This window comes from Xyrauchen texanus, chromosome 25 (genome assembly GCF_025860055.1).
Source record: "Xyrauchen texanus isolate HMW12.3.18 chromosome 25, RBS_HiC_50CHRs, whole genome shotgun sequence".
Taxonomy (NCBI): domain Eukaryota; kingdom Metazoa; phylum Chordata; class Actinopteri; order Cypriniformes; family Catostomidae; genus Xyrauchen; species Xyrauchen texanus.
The window spans coordinates 37,797,210-37,813,700 of record NC_068300.1 but is presented as its reverse complement, the minus strand read 5'-3'; the positions used below and the strand labels follow the sequence as shown (position 1 = coordinate 37,813,700).

General features: G+C 38.2%; 1 protein-coding gene across 2 annotated transcripts in view; it reads right to left on the bottom strand.

Moving 5' to 3' along the window:
* Window positions 1-12,101: 12,101 nt before the first annotated feature.
* cpeb2 (cytoplasmic polyadenylation element binding protein 2) overlaps window positions 12,102-16,491 on the bottom strand; it is a 38,153-nt gene continuing 33,763 nt past the window's right edge. For both annotated transcript variants that reach the window (XM_052091615.1, XM_052091616.1), the window contains one exon: window positions 12,102-15,995. In XM_052091615.1, the coding sequence (XP_051947575.1) occupies window positions 15,768-15,995 (228 nt within the window). In that variant the 3' untranslated portion in view covers window positions 12,102-15,767. The remainder of the gene's footprint in view (window positions 15,996-16,491) is intronic.

The window sequence follows — 16,491 nt, the reverse complement described above, 5'->3', positions numbered from 1 at the left end:
TATTTTTCTTTCAAACATTGAATACATCATTCAATCATCCTTAGTTAATGATGTCAACAAAAGCTAATTAGAGTCAGGAGATGGCAAACCTGGCATCCAATTAATGAAATGAGATTGGAGGTGTGGGTTAGCGCTAATTTGACTTAGAAAAAACACTCAAACCATTTGAGTTTGCTATTCACAAGAAGCACCTGCTGACATGGACCAGGCCTCACAAAAAAAGAGATGTCAGAAGACCTACGATCAAGAATTGTTCCTTTGCATAAAGCTGGAAAGGGTTACAAAGTTATCTCGAAGAGCTTAGATATTAATCTGTCCACAGTTAGAAAAACTGTCTATAAATGGAGATGATTTATTACTGTGGCTACTCTCCCTAGAAGTGGCTGTCCAGCCAAGATCACTCAAAGGACACACTGCAGAATGTTCAATGAGGTAAGAAAGCACCCTAGATTAACAGTTAATGACTTGAAGGAATAATTCAAACTGGTTAACATCTCTGTTCATGAGTCTACTATACGGAAAACATTAAACAGCCATGGTGTCCATAGCAGCTGCTGATTTCCAACAAAAACATTGCTGTGCACCTGATGTTTGCCAAAGTCCACCTTGACACTCCACGACGCTACAAGGAAAATTATTTGTGGACTGATGAAACTGTTTGGGAAGAACACACAGCACAATGAATGGCATAAAAAGGGCACCGCATACCAAAATGAAACATTATCCCTACGATGAAGTACGGTGGAGTGAGCACCTTGATTTGGGGCTGCTAAGCTTGCCATCATCTTGGGAAAAATGTCTTCCCAAGTTTATCAAGATATCCTACATGATAATGTCAGGCTGGCTGTATGCCAGCTGAAGCTCAGTAGAAGTTGAGTGTAAGTCAAGTAAATCCACTTCAGAATGACTTAAAAAAAAGAAAATCAACCTTTTGGAGTGGCCCAGTCAGAGCCCAGACCGTAACCCAATGAAGATACTGTGGAATGACCTCAAGAGAGCCATTCACACCAGACATCCTAAGAATATGGCTGAGCTGAAACAGTTCTGTAAGGAAGAATGGTCCAAAATTCCTTCTGAATGTTGTGCAGATCTAATCCGCAGCTAACAGAAATGCTTAGTTGTGATTATTGCTGCCAAAGGGGGATCAACTATTTATTAAATCCAAGGGTTCACTTACTTTTTCCACAGCACTGTGAATGTTTAATGGGATGAGTTCGATAAAGACATTAAATATTATAATTTTTGTGTGTTGTTAGTTTAAGCACATTGTGTTTGTCTATACTTGTGACTTTGATGAAGATGAGATAACATTTTATGACTAATTAATGCAGAAAAACAGCTAATTCCGAGGGGCTCACATACACACATTAACACAGAATGTATTCTAAACATTTAAAATCAGAAATGTTCTATAAAATGTTGAAACTATCATATAAACTAAAGGCATGTGGTGACAGATAGGTAAACTTTTCATCCAACATTTTTCATGTTTACAATACACACCTGTGTGTGAATATTTCTGTTGTAAACATTTACTGATATCTGAAACCAAGTCAAATGCACTGTCCATGTTTTTTTTAAATATTTGTAGGACTATATATGTATGTATAAATTACATTCATTTCTTATTTATCTTCACAAGATATTAAACATAGTTGCTCAGACAGACCTTATACTTATATATTCACCTGCAAAATAAAATTTCCTCCAAAACTACAATGAAAGAATTACATTTGAACTTGAGCTCAGAAACTGCTTCCCCTGATGGCTGATGGAGTTCGGTCCAGTTCTCTCAGGTGGCACGACTGACAGCTAAGAACAGATGCCAAATATTGAAAACCACTGTCAGTGAGAAAACAGTTGGACAACCTGGTCAGGAGAGGGAAAAATGCATGAAGTCATCGTAAAGTTTGTCATAACAATGACAGAATGCATTCTTTTTCTGCTCATATGTTTTCTACTTCATTTGATGTAAGATTATTTTAACTTACATTAAAATCTTCAGGCCACCCTTGCTCTCCAGTAGGCCCTCACAGAGCATTTGTACAGCTTTATCTTTAAGGTTGTTGTTGTTGCTCAGGTAAAACTCCCTCAGTTTTGGTTGAGAGCTGTGGGAAGTAAGCCACACATTTGCACAGTGAGTTCACAAGAGTCCAAACTGTAGAGACAAACAAACAAAACAATTCTGATTATATGCTATACTTATTAATTGTCCTCTTTACCTGCAAACTAAGACATGTAAAATAACCAGTGCTTTCACCAGAACACTTACACTGCAACACCGCAACTTTTCAAGAGCACAGTTGCTTTATTTGAGGAATGTACATAGTTCCTCTATTCCTGAATGTCCAGGACAATTTGTGCTTAAATCCAGCTCTTTCAGGCTGGAAGGTTTTGATATCAGAGCTGCAGCCAGATATAAGAAACCCTTATCTGTCAGCTTGCACTGTGATAACCTGCAAAAGATGACAAACCATAGTCTGCATGTATCACTTTACAAACTTCCTGGTGAGCTTTTGATCCAACAATGATCAAGTCTAAAAAGTACAAGAAAGGAGAAATATTCATAAGGGCCAGATTATCGCACACCTACTTGAACTCTTCAAGGTTACATTTCAGGTTCATAAGTAAATCAGGAAATACACTGACTCCTAAATCCCAAAGATTTCCCAAAGAAGTCCAGCATTTTAAGGTGGCATGGTTTTAAACTGATGTGAGAAGATGTGAGGCAAGCACTGGCCTCCTTGGTGATCCCACAACCTGGAAGCCTGCAAGCAAAATAGAAGAATAGAAGAAGACACATTTTGACACAATTAGGCATGCCTCACAGTGGTGTAGCCAGTAATTAGGCTCTGGTGAGCGATATGAAAACAGGGTGGGCAAGAACAGAAGGTAGGTAGACCATGTTGACCAGTTGAGTATGAATAATAGATTTGCATATTATCTATTGGGTAATTTTAGCAACTGAACCAATAATTGAAATATAAATTAACTATGTCATGAATACAATAAGATAAGTCTCATCTTTATATCAAGCAAGGTCATAGAATTAACAACTTAAAAACCTAAAGAACAAATAATCATCACCAGTAAACTTGCAATACAATGTGTACTCCAAATATTCCATAATATTCATATATAGTGGTGAAGAAAAAACTAAGATTCACTTATTTTGCTCAAATGTTTCCAAGGGTGAAACAAAAATAAAGGCATAGTAAAAAGTTTCCAAGACAGTTTTTATGTGACCTTCATATAACAAAAGAGAAAAGAAATGTGTTAGTTTTAATAAATTAGTTTGAAGTCAGAAGTTTACATACACTTAGGTTGAAGTCATTAAAAGTATTTTTTTAACAACTCCACAAATTTCATATGAACAAACTATAGTTTTGGCAAGTAATTTAGGACAACTACTTTGTGCATGACACAAGTTTCCAACAGTTGTTTACAGACAGATTGTTTCAAATTTAATTGACTATATCACAAATCCAGTGTGTCAGAAGTTTAAATACGGTACTCTAAGTTAAATATGCCTTTAAGCAGCATGGAAAATTCCAGAAAATTATGTCAAGCCTTTAGACAATTAGCCAATTAGCTTCTGAGAGGAGGTGTACTGAATTGGAGGTGTACCTGTGGAAGTATTTTCAGGCCTACCTTCAAACTCAATGCCTCTTTGCTTGACATCATTAAAGATCTCATCTAACCCTCAAGATAGCAGTTAGAGTTGCAGCTAGTTGCTCTCACTGCTACCATCAGGCAAGTGGTATCGCAACATCAGGACCCACACCAGCCGACTCAATGACAGCTTCTTACCACAAGCAATCAGACTTTTGAACTCACGATCACTATACATCAGCACTGCACTTTATTGATCTCATTATCTTACACATGACTGTCATAAATTATATTCTCTCTTTTGCCGAGTTTACATTACACGATTTTAAGCCCGATTTTCGCTTGCCGACAATTTTGTGGAGATTGCCGACAAAAGCTTGAAATCATGGGAAAATCGGAGCTCGCTCCTGTGAGCGACGATCGCAATGCATGAATTATCAAAGAAGTGATTTCAGAGAAGCGCAGACGCATTGCCGATGCGAGATATCTAGTATGTTAAATATCTGGACACGTCTGCAATTCCAAATCACGCAATGTGAAATATGTTTTGACTGAATACAACAGCAGTGTTGACCTACATCCAATGAGAGCATGTAACGGGTCACGGGAAGTTTCAGTGGGAGGAGTCCTGATGTATCTGCAACAGAACATCAACTAGCAAGGCTGCGGTATCAAGAAAGTCTCATTGGACTGAAGAAATGGAGGAAAAATTAGTGGAACATTGGCAGGAGCACCAGTGCCTATTTGATGTTTCATCTGAACTGTACCATAACCAGGTGGAGAAAGAGAAGAGTTGGAGAAAAATTGCCAATTCTCTTGGATAGTCAGGTAAGCAAATAGGTCAATTTTACAGCAGGAGATACTTTTTCATATTGTAACCAATAAAATATATGATGCTTTTAGGTGATTCAAAACATACAAATCATATTCAGAAATGCATAACATAGGATCATGCATTTGTTTTCGTATGTCGTATCACTTTTCATGTGTACTCTGTTGTGAAGCGTAATTTGGAGTACAAGCAAAACAAATATCTGAAAAGTTTGACGCAGTCCAGACATCTCCATCTGCACAGACTTAATTCTATCAACTCCACATACCCATCGGGTTGCCAACTATCCCATATTAGTCGGGGCCATAGGGTCATTTATGGGTGGGACATGTCCCTACCATATTTTGCCCAGGACAATTCTGTCCCCAACACTTTTTGAAATAGCTTTCATCTGGTAAGTTTCTACAGCAGAAGAACCACCTCTTATTGAGCAAGAGTTTCTATTTTGTTTGTGTGAGTTTGTTATTTTTAATGTTATAATGTTCTTGTTGTGGCTGTTATCAGTGGTGTTGTGTGACAGCATGCGGTGATGTTCTCTTGTGCATCCAGACTCCGCTGTTGTTCAGCTTGCACTACTTTCCGGTTTAAAATGCAAAACAAAACGAAAAACAAATGTGTTCCGGCTCATGATATACATTCACTGATGTAATGATGCAATCTTTGATTATTGAAATAAAAAGTTATATTAGGGTGAATTAGAACCCAGAACTTGGAATTTTACCAAGAGACCAATCAGTCATCCTATGTAAATCTACAGGCTACTACATACAATGTCCCAGGACCAACAGTGGCAGAAGCCAAAGTAATTGCAAATTATATATTGGAATACTTAAATTGGTCATCAAGAATTTCTATTTATTAAAACAGTAAAATATATCTGAAATTATATATGCATAACCTAACTAGTAATAGGCTTGGGATTGATGCCTTTTTCACACATGGATAAGAACATTTTCCAGATGATTATCAATATATGTGTTAAGTGGCCTGACTGTCAGAGTAAAAATTATGTGCTGGTAATGAAATGGTGGATCTTAAGAAGTGTTTATTATTGCAACAAAGTGCAAAAATGGCTAAACCAACAAATGGCCCATGTCCACAACATTGTTCTATTCACCTCTTTTCAAAATGAAAAAAGAAAGCCCTGAGCTCTATCAGTACACTTTTTATAGGGTCTAGCTCCTCCCTTAGAATAAACCAATGTGGGGGCAAAATATAACAATAAAATGATTAAACATACAAAATGGGGCCTAGAATATCATGCCACCCAATATGCAACTAGTCCACACAACACTTGATAACAGAAGAGAGATAAATAGCAAAACAAAGACAAAACCTGCTGTTATAAAGTTCTCCCTCTGACAATAATCATTAATGGTATAGCCCAATTGGATGGGTGTGGCCGATGCTTTAAAATTGAATCTAACCAGGAGAACCGTTTGGCTATTCAGAATGTGAACCAGAAAATGAGCAGCAGGCAGGATGATTTGGTGGAAATGTTTAATTAAATAAAGATAACAGACACTTGATGAAGTGACTTGGCCTTATTTGAATATATATATTGATTGTACAGAAAACAAAACCAAGAACACAAAACCAACTTCCACAATGACAGATACTTAAACACAACAATCACATAACACTTTTCTGATGTAAAAAGATTGTAAATGCTGGCATCAATCAGTGTATGTGAGGTGTGTGTGTGTGAGTGTGTGTCAAATGTTGATTTGTAACGTCATCAGGTTAGCCTGTGACATTTACTCCCTCTTCTCCAGACACCACATGAGATGTCCTTGAGAGGTAGTCAGCTGTACAGTTCTGTGTGCCATATTTATAAAGCACTTCAAAGTAAAAAGGTTGAATGGCTAGGAACCACCGTTATATCCCTGCAACTATACATCACCAATGCCACATTCTGTTGCATCCGTTAAACTGTAAAAGTCTTAGTCAAATCTGGACAGTGCAGAATTCGTTCTTGCAAAGTGAGCCTTTTAAGTCATTAAAAGCCCTTTCACATTCCACAGTCCATATTACCTTTTTAGGATGGTCCTTCTTGGTCAGGGCGGTCAATGCAGCAGCTCGAGCAGAGAAATAGGGAATGAAACGTCAGTACCATCCTATGACTCAGAGGAATGACCGAACCTGCTTTTTAGTCTGAGGTCTCTCAGCAGACTTGATAGCTGCGACTTTGCTGACCTGGGGTCTGACCACTCCATGACCCAGCACAAAACCCAAGTACTGAGTTTCTTGCTTAGCCAATGTGCACTTGTCAGGTCGAAGAGTGAGGCCTGCACCCTTGATCCTAGTCAGTACCTCCTTCAGGTAAAGTAGATGTTCTTCCCACGCTGTAGATGAAAATGTCATCAAGGTATGCAGCTGCAAACCCCTCTGTACCTTTGAGAAGATGGTCCATCATTCGCTGGAAGGTAGATGGTGCTCCATGTAGGCCGAATGGATGACTCGAAAATGGAAGTGACCCCAAGGTGTTCTGAAGGCAGTCACCTCCTGGCTTCCTAAAGTCAACGGAACTTGCCAATAGCCTTTACACCAGGTCATCAACCCTAGGCATGGGATAAGGGTCAGACTTACACTTTTGACCTTCTTGAAGTCTAAACAGAATTGGAGACTGCCATCTTTCTTGGGCACCAGGATGATTGGGCTGCTCCACTCACTGGTAGATGGCTCAATGACGCCAAGATTCTGCATGGCCTCTAATTCCTCTTTAAGGACAGGAAGGAGCCATTCAGGTACACCGTAGACAGGCTGGTGAATGGGTTTAGGGTTTAGGGTCATGCAGGGTAATGTGGTGTGACAACAGGCTGGTCCGGCCTGGGGTATTTTGAAGAGTTCAGATGGTATCAAGTCCATTAGTTCTTGTCTAATCTTCTTGTTTCAGGTGGCAAATTCAGAGTTTAGATCAAGTTCAGCAGACTGTATGGGAACAGGGAAGTATTATTCCACTATCTCCACATCTTCCTACACAGCTCTGATGAACAGGGTTTGCCCTGTTGTTGGTTCAGTGGTTTCTGCTTCTGGGTCATGCAATGGAGTCCGAACATGCCATTTCTTAAGCATATTGATATGAAATGTCTGTAATGGCTTGTTACAGGATGGACTGTGGATCTCATAAGTGACTGGTCCTATATTCTGTCTGACCTGGTAGGGTCCTTGCCACTTGGCCAGCAGATTATTGTCCAATGTTGGCAACAACAACAGCACATCATCTCCTGGCTCCAAACGGTTCTAGCGGTTCTGTCAAACTACTCCTTTTGACGGGCTTGGGAATATAACAGTTTCTGTCTAGACAGAGCTGTGGTCTTCTCTAACTGCTCCTTAATTTTTTTGTATATATGAGATGATATTTGTCTTGTCTGGCTTTTCTGCTGCCTCCCAGGTTTCCCTTAGAACATCCAGAGGCCCTCAGACTGGGTGATCATTCAGGAGCTCAAACGGAGAAAAACCTTTAGAGGCCTGGGGTACCTCCTGGTAGGCAAATAGGAGGAATGGGAGCAATTTGTTCAAGTCTTTACCGGTCTCTGAAACAAACGTTTTAGCATACTTATAAGGTTTGGTAGAATCTCTCAACCAAACCATCAGTTTGAGGGTGGAAAGGGGTAGTTCTTACTCTCTTTATCCCTAAGAGTTGGCAGACCTGATGGAGTGTGCGACTCATGAAGTTTGGGCCTTGGTCAGTAAGGACTTCTTTGGGGATGCCTACTTGCGAAAAAAATCTTAAAAGGGCTGTAGCTACCTGCTTAGCATTGACTTCTCCAAGAGGGTAAGCCTCTGTGTATCTGGTAGCGTAATCACAATTAACCAAAAACTTACTCCTCTCCACATCCTACCACATCCACTCCAATGCACACAAAGGGTGTATCTATGGCAGGTAGGGGTATCGGGTGTGCATAGGCAGGTGTGCGGGAAGCTGTTAGTTGGCACTCTGGACATGACTTACAGTACTCCCTCATGTCACTGTACATTATGGGCCAGTAGAACCTCCTTGAAATCCTCACCAATTTTTTTCATGAAAGCTCTGTTGGTCAGTGCTGTCAAACAAACTCTACATATACTCTATGTGCTTGTTCAACCTGTCCTGTTCAGTAAGGCTTTGCTCTCCCACAATATCAGCATCAGCAATAGGCATTTCACCCATGACATTTGACTCTGCTTTCTGGGCCATACACTGTGCTTGGGCCCTTGTGAGTACTGTTTCTGTACTAGGTCAGGCAGAATGGGCATATCTGTCTCAAGCAGGATGGGGTAAGGGAGATTGGCCAACTCTACACCAACTCTCATGAGGTAGGGCAGATTGTGAACCTTAATATAACATCAGCTGTGGGTAGCTCTGTTTTGTCCCCATGCACACAAACAACTGATAGTCTCCTCCTCACTCCACATTTCTCTGGGGACAAATAAAGCCTGTACAAGGGTTCGTGAACAACAGCCAGTGTCTACAAGTGTGGAGAGTGGTTTGCCATTAAGCAGGACAGTTCTAATTGGCGACAGTTATAAATGTTTGAATGTTTTTATATATATATATATATATATATATATATATATATATATACACACATATACACACACATATACACACACACACTGTTGAAGTTAGAAGTTTACATACACCTTAGCCAAATACATTTAAACTCTATCTCCATCTATTTTGTGATGTGCACCAGTCCCTCTTGCAGCAAGGCACCCCCACTGCAGATGCTTCCACCCCCATGCTTCAAGGCTGGGATGGTGTTCTTTGTCTTGCAAGCCTTACCCCTTTTCCTCCAAACATAACATTTTGTTTCATTAGATCAGAGGATAGTTCTTCAAAAAGTAATATCTTTGTCCCCATGTGCACTTACAAACTATAGTCTGGCTTTTTTTTTATAGCAGTTTTGAAGCAGTGGCATCTTCCTTGTTGAGCAGCCTTTCAGGTTATGTCAATATACGTCTCACTTTACTGTGGATATAGATACTTGTCTACCTGCTTCCTCCAGCATCTTCACAGGTCCTTTGCTGTTGTTCTGGGATTTATTTGCACTTTATGAACCAAACTACGTTCATCCCTAGGAGACAGAATGTGCCTTCTTCCAGAGCAGTATGATGGCTGCATGGTCCCATGGTGTTTGTACTTGAGTTCTATTGTTTGAACAGGTGTATATACATCTTCAGGCATTTGGAAGTTGCTCCCACAAAATGAACCAGACTTGTGGAGGTCCACAATTTTCTTCTGAGGTCTTGGCTGATTTATTTAGATTTTCCCATGATATCAAGCAAAGAGGAACTGAGTTTGAAGGTAGGCCTTAAAATACATCCACAGGTAAACCTCCCATTCAGTACACCTCCTATCAGAAGCTAATTGTCTAAAGGTTTGACATCATTTTCTGGAATTTTCCAAGCTACTTAAAGGCACAGTTAAGTTAGTGTATGTAAACTTCTGACCAACTGGAATTGTGATATAGTCCATTAAAAGTGAAACAATCTGTCTGTAAATAACTGTTGGAAAAATAACTTGTTGTGCACAAATGCCATGTCCTAAACAACTTCTCAAAACTATAGTCTGCTAATATGAAATCTGCGGAGTTGTAAAAAAATTTGTGATGACCTCAATCTAAGTGTATGTAAACTTCTGACTTCAACTTCATATATTAAAACACATCTCTTTTTGTTATATGAAGGTCACATAAAAACTGTCTTGGAAACTTTTTCCTATGCCTTCATAATTGTTTCACCCTTGTCACAGGCAGATTTTATATATAAAAATCCATCAGAAAATATTCAAATTACTATAAATTAATAAACTATTTCAATATTTATTATGTGAAAATGATATTTTCTTATTATAATTTCAACTTTCTCAGGGTTGTGGCATAATTTCCCCCATGTTGCAACATTTGTGCCCCTTATATGTTATCAAACATAAAGTCATAATTTGAGATCCGGTGGAAATAACATTATGGTGAAAAAGATCATGACCTTTCAGAAGAAATGTCAAAAATACTCTGCTGTGATGCATGTTCACTGTTGGAAATGTTTAGTGCACAAATTTCACTGAGTGTGAAAAGTGTATTTTACAAGAGTTTATTTCTAAAACCACACAATATCAAAGGTGAACCAGACAATCAAACTACACTAACTTCAAATACCTTCCTTAAATAAAACAGCTGAGACGCAGCTTGTGTCTGAACAGAATGGGTTTTTATTCAGGAAACGAAAGAAAAAGATTGCAATCAACACCCCATTTAAATACAAAACAAATCAAAATAAAGAACAACATGATATTCAGTTGCATATCAAAGAGCCATTCAGTAATAATTACAGTTGGAGCACTTCATAAACCACTTGTGTGAATTTATACACAAACTTGATTTAGAAACTAGAACATTAACAATATTACAAAGATTTTAGCTTTACAAATAATTCAAATTGAAATAATATTTTAGCAGTTAGCATCATAAAATTATATATTCATATCTTTCCACATAAAAATACAAAATAATATTAATGACATATATGAAAAATTATCCCAAATATTTTTTCTACTATTAGAGTAAAATAAAAATAAATAAAAAAACCAACACAAAAACAAACAAAAAAGAAATAGAAATATGCATGAAAAAGTTCTTCTTTTGTTAGCAAAACACTATCCAAAATAACTACAATCATTTACATCAGTACAAAGATATCTGGATTTAAAAATAGTTGCAATGAAAAAAAGGGGTTTCATCTTTTCTGACAGTAAAAAATGACACTGTGAATCAGAAATTTGCAAAATATGCAATGAAAAAAATAAATCTGCATTAAAAAGGTATACACTGCAATTCTCACTTTTTTATACAAACATTAGAAACAGTATTGCACGTCACAACACAGATTCGAGGTTAGTAAGCCTTTCAAAATGTGTTATATTCAAGTTTCTGAGTATCAGTGAGGGGAGGGCTGATACCCTCCATCTAACCAGGGAAAGTCTCAAGTGTTTGCCATGAACATAGTAGAACCCTCAATGTTTCCTTCCTTCAAATAAAATAAAAGACCAACTTAAATAGTAATCAAATCCATGTGTACTAAGCAATAATACATGCACGGATGTTTCAAGAAAAACAGGGTTTTACGTCTTCCAACTTGATGCTGCGTGTCGACGTAATTACGTGGTAAAATAAAGTGAGTGACAGACGTTTATGGAAATAGAAAAATACAATTTAAATCAAACGGTTATCTGTCTACAAAAATAGTCAAATAAATATAATTTTTAAAAAATGACGACAACGAAAACGCACACATACACATACAAAGCAACAGTGTTGAACACAGAAAACAGTACACAGTATTCATCACGAGATAGATGTTAAAAGTTGTCGATGACAATGAAGTGTCCATCTCGTTCAGAACAAGACCACGTAACAATTTACACCAATTCGCTGACATATAACGATTCACGTATTCCACACGTCGTGGCGTTGAAAAGTTCCCAGAAACACCTTTGCTACTTAATCAGAGTACCCTTTAGATTACCTAAACCATTTAAATAGAATCTGGGTCCAGCGTCTTACACAATACATCAAATAAGTTACAATGTAAAAATAAAGATATTTAAATTATCCAATAGACTTAAAATAGGTCATAATTCTTTCAGAGTGAAATAGTATATCAAAAACGTGATGTGATCTAAAATAAAAGAGACTTTTTTTTTTTGAGTCCAAACGTCAGCCCATTGGCGGGCCGGACTGCTAGGGAGGGAGGGATAGCTTTCCTCAGTGTAGAAAGGTGAGGAGAGAGAAATCGCAAAGGTCCTAGAAAGTGATTCAAGATTTGAAAGTCTGGGAATAGGCGACACATCAACAAATAAATACTTCGAAATACATATATGTAATAAATAAAATATACAATCTCAGCTCACTGTTGAATAGGGATGGAAATCGTAAGGAATTTAACGATACTTTTGAGGAAGAATTATTTGGAAATAAGAAATGAAATTCTTGTCGCAATTATTGTCGCATTTACTGCCCTCAGCAGCCTGTTCCCAAATGATGAGATCATTTCAGATTTCTACAGAGCAGATATAACAAATCAGAAATAAATGTTATACAATTCTTGTAAAATACATGTTTGCATACTTTTAGACGCATAAATGCAATCCAATAAATTATCCTAACTATATATTAAATAAAAATTTGAAACAAATAAAAAATTTGATTTATGACGATTATATACAGTATAACAGATGTTTCCCACTGTAGATTTATAAGATCTGGCTCATAAGAGTCATCCGTTCGGGAATCGAACTACACTCGGCACGCTGTGTGTTTTGCAATGTAGATTGAAAAGAGCCTGTTCATAAGAGTAATTCGTTCGGGAATCAGACTACACTCGGCACGCTGTGTGTTTTGCAATGTAGATTGAAAAGAGCCTGTTCGTAAGAGTAATTCGTTCGGGAATCAGACTACACTCGGCACGCTGTGTGTTTCGCAACGTAGATTGAAAAGAGCCGGCTCATAAGAGTCATTCGTTCGGGAATCGGACAACACTCGGCACGCTGTGTGTTTCGCAATGTAGATTGAAAAGAGCCTGTTCATAAGAGTCATTCGTTCGGGAATCGGACTACACTCGGCACGCTGTGTGTTTCGCAATGTAGATTGAAAAGAGCCTGTTCATAAGAGTAATTCGTTCGGGAATCGGACTACACTCGGCACGCTGTGTGTTTCGCAATGTAGACTGAAAAGAGCCAGCTCATAAGAGTCATTCATTCGGGAATCAGACTACACTCGGCACGCTGTGTGTTTCGCAATATAGACTGAAAAGAGCCAGCTCATAAGAGTCATTCGTTCGGGAATCGGACTACACTCGGCACGCTGTGTGTTTCGCAATGTTGATTGAAAAGAGCTGGCTCATAAGTCACTTTATCAGGAATCAATACACTAGGTGCAAAGCATGTTTCATGCCGTAAATTCAGTAGGGGGCAGCGCTGCCGCTGAAATGCACTGCAGGAAACACTGTCACAGCATTTTTGTACAGTGTTCGGTCCGCACTGGTGGAAAATTGCACATTTAATGGAACTGAAAGTCATGAAAATGATACGGTTCCAGTGTTTTTCAAAAAGTGTTTTTTGGGATGTACCAATACTGGTATCGGAATCAAGTCCGATACCACGCTCTTGTACTTGTTCTCGTGCTGGTAAAAATTCTGTTTATAGCAGATGACAGTGAGCAGACCACTAATTAAATTTTTAGCACGAGTCATATACAGACTACATATTATTGATTTAAATAGCAATGAATTAGTAATTAAATGAGTAACTAAATAGCAATTGTATTATATCGAAACAATATTTCACATCTGTATCGGCGAGTACAAAACTAAAAAGTATCGGGCATCCCTAAAAAAACTGATGGTTCTTGGTTCCCAACCCTACTGTTTACACTTAGAAAGACTAAATAACACGTACAAACTGAATTCTTCACCAAGCCCAGAACACAAGAATATATAGAGTGCAAAAATAGAGAGCAGACAGACAAATAGCAATACAGTACCAAACGTCTGGTTTCGGCACCAGCATCCATTGCTTCTGTAGAGATTGTCCACAAGACTGATCAAACACAGAGAATCACCTGATTACTCCAAAAACAAATCTCTATACGAATTTAACGCTACTAAAATATTCCACGAAAACCTGCCGACAGGGTTCCTTTTGGAAAATCTTTCTCCTCTCTTTTCTCCATTCATGTCCATTCTTAGAATTTACCAAAAATTGTTTGTCCAGAAAATAATGAACGAAACGTACGACTAAGCTCCGCCCACACAAAGACAACAATCACATTTACGATTCCGTCTAGAACATTTTGCATGAATTCCTTTTATCTACGTGAACAAACGACAACAAGAACATATAAAATGTGTTTTACGTTCTTTTCGTTATCGTAATAAGAGGGGTGATGGGGGGTGTTCAGGAAGGGCAAAGGTTAAATGTCTAGAGGTTCTCGCAATCTTGCGAGTTTAAACCGAACAGAAACCTCAGTTCATAACTAGACTCACACTGCACGAAGACCAGACACAAAAACCACAGGACATCACACCGTCTCTTGACTAATTATCGAGTTACAAAATGGCAGAACTCACTACTCTATAAACTAATGTTACTTCTCTCGTAATAAGTTCATAAAGGAATCATCACAACAATGCATGCAAAGGTTTTTACTAAAAATGTTACAATAGTTTTTATTGTTTATCTCATATCTAAGAATCTGACCTTTTATCAGCCTCATGCTACATAAATTCCTCTGTTTATCATTAATATGTGTCATGTTTTGTTTGTTTTTTATCTTTTCTTATATGTGCTTGTAACCTTTAAACTGCATGCAGATGATGTATAGCCACAAACATGCACTTAAGTTTTCACATTCTGTGTTTTCATGGTGAAGATCGGCCATGCTTTTTGTGAGGGAACAGACTGCATTTCTGTTTATGAAATCACCATTGGCATCGCAATGGCATTACATAGAACACCTACACTATTTATTCGGTATATCCTATATAGCAGCAAAGCTTTTTTAGCTTGTGATTAAATTGCAAGAGTAGAGCAATAACAAGCCAGATTTAATATTCTGAGGTATTATCATTTTTGCCAGTGGAAAATGTAAAGTCTCAGTCATTAATTATTGAATCATTCCTATTCCTGCTAAGAGCACATTGGAGCAAGTCAAAACAATAGAAGAGGGGGAAATATTATATTTTTTAATTATTTGATCCGCGGCAGAAATATCTCTTTTTCAGGCCGCATGTTTTGCTACCTTTGGTTCGAGATCCAGGCCAGGCATCATAGATTACATTATCAAGGGTTTTCCAGAGACAATTGCGCACTTTGCCCACAAGGGGGGGATTTAGCAGCAGACGAACACACGGATAAACGAACAGAACGAATAGGCTGCCCCCCCAAGCGAAAACATTCTCGTTTCTACTTTTTAAATCTCAAATATAAAAATAATTTGAAAAAACTACAAAAAATCAATCTCTTTTTTTTTTCTTAATCTCCTTTTTAAAAAACACGAAAGTACCACAAAAACGCTGTTCCGAGCCTGAGATGTGCATGGAGGGAGGATAAAGAAGTGGTTTGGTGAAATAAACTGAGGCTTGTAGTGTTTCTGGCTGCTACAAAAGATAAAGATATATTTATATATTTATTGTCATATATATTCTCTATATACTGGATATGGTCACGTAATTCTATACTGACAACTTGAGTTCAAGGGCCAACAAACAAAGCAACTTTTCCCCCCGCTGCAGACGTGTTGTTTCTGCGATGCTAGCGTTTCCGGCTCTCCAGGAATTCCCATATTTAGTTCCAGCGGAAGTGTATTTGGCGGGGACGGTCGGCTCCCTCTTTGACGAGCGGCTTGTGAAATTCGCGGCCGGCGCGTGAGTGGATGTTCGCCCAGCAGAACTCACAGTAATACTGCAGACAGGTAACGTTAGCGCAAAAGAACGGGGCGAATTTTCCACCGCAGCGTGCACCCTGACATTCATCACACAGCTGGTCATCCAACACGTACGGTTTCACCTCCACCTGCATCACACAAATAAACTTAACATGGTTATTCTTTGTTCATTTCTACTATGTTAAATTTCAAGTAAATATAGTAATAGTTAAAGGGATACTTCACCCAAATAGGAAAATAATCTAGTAATTTACTCACCCTCATGCCATCCCAGATGTGTGTGACTTTCTTTCATCAGCAAAACACAAACGATAATTTCAAAAGAATATTTCAGCTCTGTAGGTCCATACAATGCAAGTGAATGGTGACCAGAACTTTGAAGCTAAAAAAAGAACATAAAAGCAGCATAAAAGTGATCTATAAGACTCCAGTGGTTTAAGCCATGTTTTCTGAAGAGATATGATAAATGTGGGTGAAAACAAATAAATATTTAAGTCCTTTTAACTTCAAACTCCTCCCTGCCCAGTAGGTGGCCATATGCACGGTTAATGCGAATCGCCAAAACAAAAGACTTCCTCTTAGGAGGGCAGTTTGAAAGTGTAGATTTCTATAAAAAAATAAATA